The 5,876-nt window shown below is 45.7% G+C and overlaps 1 protein-coding gene across 1 annotated transcript in view; it reads right to left on the reverse strand.

Moving 5' to 3' along the window:
• The window catches only part of LOC111971491 (V-type proton ATPase 16 kDa proteolipid subunit c), a 21,037-nt gene extending 15,853 nt beyond the window's left edge, over positions 1-5,184 (reverse strand). Inside the window, exon 1 of the mRNA XM_023998290.2 lies at positions 4,961-5,184. Within this exon, the coding sequence (XP_023854058.1) occupies positions 4,961-5,033 (73 nt within the window). The 5' untranslated portion in view covers positions 5,034-5,184. The remainder of the gene's footprint in view (positions 1-4,960) is intronic.
• Between the last annotated feature and the right edge of the window lie 692 nt (positions 5,185-5,876).

Consider the following 5,876-nt stretch of genomic DNA (forward strand, 5'->3'; position numbering starts at 1 on the left):
AGTTAAACTGTTACATATGCATGGATAATTAACAGATTAGCAGCAGCGTAAAACTGGGGGTGGGTTTGGGACAATGCAAATAGTCCCGGTAGCCATTTGATTAACTGTTCAAGAGTCTTTTGACTTGGGGTAGAAGCTGCATTACTTTTTTGACCAAGACTTGGTGCTCCAGTACCGCTTGCCGTGTGGTAGCAGAGAGAACAGTCTATGGCTATGGTGGCTGGAGTCCTTGGCAATTTTTTGGGCCTTCCTCTGACACCGCCTGGTATAGAGGTCCTGAATGGCAGGAAGCTTGACCCCAGTGATGTACTACACTTTGAAGTGCCTTGCGGTCGGAGGCCGAGCAGTTGCCATACCAGGCAGTGATGCAACCAGTCAGAATGCTCTCGATGGTGCAGCTTGAGAACCTTTGAGGATCTGAGGACCAATGCCAAATCTTTTCAGTCTCCTGAGGGGAATAGGTTTTGTCGTGCCCTCTTCACGACTGTGTTGGTGTGCTTGGACCATGTTAGTTTGTTGATGATGTGGACACCATGGAACTTGACGCTCTCATCCTGTTCCAGTACAGCCCCGTCGATGAGAATGGGGCGTGCTCGGTCCTTCTTTTCCTGTAGTCCACAATCATCTCCTTTGTCTTGATCACGTTGAGGAGAGGTTGTTGTCCTGGCACCACACGGCCAGGTCTCTGACCTCCTCCCTATAGGCTGTCTCGTTGTCAGTGATCAGGCTTACCACTGTTGTGTCACCTGCAACTTGTTGACAATGTTGGAGTCTTGCTTGGCCAATTGTAACAACACAACTGTACCTTTAAAAAAAAAAAAAATTTACCTTTATTTAACCAGGTAGGACGTTGAGAACAAGTTCTCATTTACAATTGCGACCTGGACAAGATAAAGCCAAGCAGTTCGACACATACAACAACACAGAGTAAAACAAACATACAGTCAATAATACAGTAGAAAATAAGTCTATATACAATGTGAGCAAATGAGGTGAGATAAGGGAGGTAAAGGCAAAAACAAAGGCCATGGTGGCGAAGTAAATACAATATAGCAAGTAAAACACTGGAATGGTAGATCTCCCGTCAATTTAATCCAAGATGGCGTAGCAGTCGGATGTGTCTTTGTCTTGTCTTGTCCCGTGTAAATAGTATTCGTATTTTTCGTATACATTTCGTATATATTTTAATTTCACTTTCCATCTAGAACTGAATATACATTCCTACATTCCGCCTCACCCAATGTGGTACGGACCTGCTATTTTTTTATACTTTAGAACCGTAACCCCAATCAGAAGCTAGCCAGATAACTAGCTAGTAGTCAGTTAGCCACTGCTGCGGTCTTCGCCCTTAACTCGGACACAGCCAGCTTCAATACCGGGCCAATACCTGCCAGTCTGCAAGCGCGATATCAACCCAGAGGCATATAGGACTGCTTTTCTCTACCACATCACCGGATTCCTGACGCAAGCTCTGGACAATTACACCGTATCATCACAGCTAGCTAGCTGCAACCGAGTGGCTACTACTGGCTAACACCTCTGTCCCGAAGCAAGCACCAGTTAGCCTTGAGCTAGCCTCGAGCTAGGCCCATCTGCCGGCTAGCCGAAGAGGTCTACCAGCGAATTCTTGGGCTACAATACCTCTTTGCCAATTGGACTGGACCTTTTTTTTGCCGACACAGACCCTGCCAATCCATCACACCTGGTCTAAATCAACTACAAGCTAATTTAGCCATTTTTTTGCCGCTGCTAGTAGCTTTTACCTTCTGCACAGACACCAGCCCTGTTATTAGCCTGATATACTCACCAATTTACCAGCATCGGACTTGCTCTCGACAACAACGCCGGATTCCTGCCGTAATCCCTGAGCCACTACTTCTGATCCTCACAGCTAGCTTGCAGCTAGCGCAGTTAGCGCCACTGCCACGAAGCTAGCACCAGTTAGCAAACACAATCCTACAATTCACAACCTCTCTTTCGCCATTCGCTTGGATTCTCTGGATTCTCTGTCGACACGACCACGTCTGAGCAGACCCCTCCGTCTGAGCAGACCACCCCCCGGGCTACTAACTTTAAACGCCGCGTGCTAGCTTAGTGGAGGCCTCCCTGCTCCATCTACGGCTGCCCCTGGACACTATGATCACTTGGCTACATAGCTGATGCATGCTTGACTGTCCATTAATTCACGGTACTCCATTCTGTTTATTTGTGTTTTTATCTGTCGGCTCTGTGCTTTAACTCAGGATCTGTGTGTAGTTAATCCGACCCTCTCTGCCTAGTCGTCGCCATTTTTACCTGTTGTTGCTGTGTTAGACTAGCACCCTGTTATTGCTGCTGTTATCTTACCTGTTGTTTTAGCTAGCTCTCCCAATCAAGACTGCAATCACTTATGCCTTATTGTATGTCTCTCTCAAATATCAATATGCCTTGCATACTGTGTGTCAGGCTAGTTATCATTATCATTGTTTTGGTTTGCAATGGACCCTGTAGTTCCACTCTCCGTACCTCTGATACCCCCTTTGTCCCACCCCCCACACATGCGGTGACCTCACCCATTGAGACCAGCATGTCCAGAGATACAACCTCTCTTATCATCACCCAGTGCCTGGCTTGCCTCCGCTGTCCCGCGCCCCTCCATACCCCTGTCTGCACATATGCCCAGAATCTATTCTACCACGCCCATAAATCTGCTCCTTTTATTCTTTGTCCCCAACGCTCTAGCGACCATTTTTGATAGCCTTTAGCCGCACCCTCATCCTACTACTCCTCTGTTCCTCGGGTGATGTGGAGGTAAACCCAGCCCTGCATGTCCCCAGTCACCCTCATTTGTTGACTTCTGTGATCGAAAAAGCCTTGGCCTCATGCATGTCAACATCAGAAGCCTCCTCCCTAAGTTTGCCTTACTCACCGCTTTAGCACACTCTGCCAATCCTGATGTCCTTGCCGTGTCCGAATCCTGGCTTAGGAAGGCCACCAAAAATTCTGAGATTTCCATACCAACTAAACACTTTCCTCAAGATAGAACTGCCAAAGGGGGAGGAGTTGCAATCTACTGCAGAGATAGCCTGCAAAGTTCTGTCATACTTTCCAGGTCTATGCCCAAACAGTTCGAACTTCTAATTTTAAAAATTAATCTCTCCAGAAATAAGTCTCTCACTGTTGCCGCCTGCTACCGACCCCCCTCAGCTCCCAGCTGTGCCCTGGACACCATCTGTGAATTGATCGCTCCCCATCTAGCTTCAGAGTTTGTTCTGTTAGGTGACCTAAACTGGGATATGCTTAACACCCCGGCAGTCCTACAATCAAGCTTGATGCCCTCAATCTCACACAAATCATCAAGGAACCCACCAGGTACAACCTAAATCCGTAAACATGGGCACCCTAATAGACATTATCCTGACCAACCTGCCCTCCAAATACACCTCTGCTGTCTTCAATCAAGATCTCAGCGATCACTGCCTCATTGCCTGTATCCGCCACGGGTCCGCGGTCAAACACCACCCTCATCACTGTCAAACGCTCCCTAAAACACTTCTGCGAGCAGGCCTTTCAATCGACCTGCCGGGTACCCTGGAAGGATATTGACTCATCCCGTCAGTTGAGGATGCCTGGTCATTCTTTAAATGTTACTTCCTCACCATATTAGACAAGCATGCTCCGTTCAAAAATGCAGAACCAAGAACAGATATAGCCCTTGGTTCACTCCAGACCTGACTGCCCTCGACCAGCACAAAAACATCCTGTGGCAAACTGCAATAGCATCGAAGAAGCCCCCGCGATATGTAGTCCGTCCCCTCGCCCCGACCCGGGCGCGAACCAGGGACCCTCTGCACACATCAACAACAGTCACCCACGAAGCATCGTTACTCATCGCTCCACAAAAGCCGCGGCCCTTGCAGAGCAAGGGGAACGACTACTTCAAGGTCTCAAAGCGAGTGACGTCACCGATTGAAACGCTATTAGCGCGCACCACCGCTAACTAGCTAGCCATTTCACATCGGTTACACAGTCACTTTACCTCTACCTACATGTTTATATTACCTCAATTACCTCGACAAACCGGTGCCCCCGCACATTGACTCTGTACCAGAACCCCCTATATATAGCCTGACTACTGTTATTTTATTGCTGCTCGCTACTGTCATTTGTTCTATTCCCCCCCCCCCCTTTTCTTAAAACTACATTGTTGGTTAAGGGCTTGTAAGAATTTCACTGTAAGGTCTACTACACCTGTTGTATCCGGCGCATGTGACAAATGAAATTTGATTTGACCTTATTTGTGAAACAATCTTCAAAATGTTTTGGTGCAATTCAGAAGGGTGATTGAGGACCTTATTACTGATGAATGTGTTTTTTTTATGACCATGTCCTTTCTGCTTGCATTTTGTATTTACATCGATGTGTGTAAGTTATGTAATTCTGGGCTCATCTGTAAAATAAAGGTTAAATAAAATWAAAATAACCATATTTGGTGGTGAATGGAAATGCAACCGGATGCTTCAGATGTATGGTGAAACATCTGGCTCATTGTTCTATCTGTGGTTGAGCAGCCCAGGTGAGAAAGCTGATTAGCAGATAGGCATCTTGTTGCTAGTCGACACGATTACCAACCATCGTTATTTAAAGTATCGAATTGGATGTCTCCAGTTAACACAGAAATACCTACATCAAACTGTATCAATAGAAATTGGCCAGCTTATTACGTCAATGGCAACGTCATCTGTTACGATGGAAATCTCCATTCCGAATACCTACCCCCTCACATGACAGGAATGATAGCCAGTTATCTAACAACCAACCGCATCCTCTTGGCTTTTTTGACTTGCCCGCTCCATATTCAACACAAAATTCCTTAGTAGTAGACATTTCGGCCGAGAGTAATACGACCCACACACCCCTTGTGATTGAACGAGGCATGAGACATATAACTGAACGAGGGTGTTGTGATAGTTAACGTTACCGCTGAAGACCATAGCCGCAGAGGCTCCCATCACTGCGAAGAACGGGGAGTATTCGGGACTTTCTGACGACATTCTTACGCGTTCAGGGAAAAGCGCACTAACGTTCTTTTTAAAACCGTCAACGTTTCTGTCGATTCTCAACACTCAATTGCAAGGCCCTTTCGTGCAGAACAGGAACGACACCCGAAAAAGCCACCTCTTCCCTGGTGTAGCGGTAGAAAATGGCGAAACGGGAAATGTCACATGATCAGTCCACTGGCCATGTCCCATTATGTCGATGTAGGGGTGTCCAAAATATCCTGTGTGTCATGTCCATTTCGTTCGCGTAGAATACAAGTGAGAATAATTTGTTGCCAAGAAAGGTAGAACTTGTTTGTATATAATTTAATCAAATAAATGAGATGATATCCCTAATTTTGTAGTCATAATGGTATGGTCCGCTGAAGGCTGTCTATGGTCGTCTATTCATGCTTGCCTGGTTGTGGGAGGGGATGTGCCGCTACCATAGGTTACTATGGAACGCCGTTTGGGTCTTTGCGTGTCAAAAAAAGATATGAAAGTGATGCAGAAGGTTACAATTGGTGGAATTATGCCATGTTTAGACTAGATAATGTTAAACACGGTTGAACAAATTATTGTATTTTCTTGATTTTATATAACAACATTTCAACCTCGTTTAGCATGATCTATTCAATTAGCTAGGTGTCATCAACTAAAATAACCCTAATTTATAAAGCAGTTCTTATTTGATTAATGGTGATTGGACCCATCTATGTGAAGCTAGCCACAATAGTGGACTTTACGGTTAGCCTTCAAAATAAAAGCATGTCATTGACAGTGATGCAAATTAATACAAATTTAATTATGCCATAATTGAATAGGTCATGCTAAACGAGGTAGAAATGTTGTTATATC

This window comes from Salvelinus sp. IW2-2015, linkage group LG13, assembly GCF_002910315.2.
Source record: "Salvelinus sp. IW2-2015 linkage group LG13, ASM291031v2, whole genome shotgun sequence".
Classification (NCBI taxonomy): Eukaryota; Metazoa; Chordata; class Actinopteri; order Salmoniformes; family Salmonidae; genus Salvelinus; species Salvelinus sp. IW2-2015.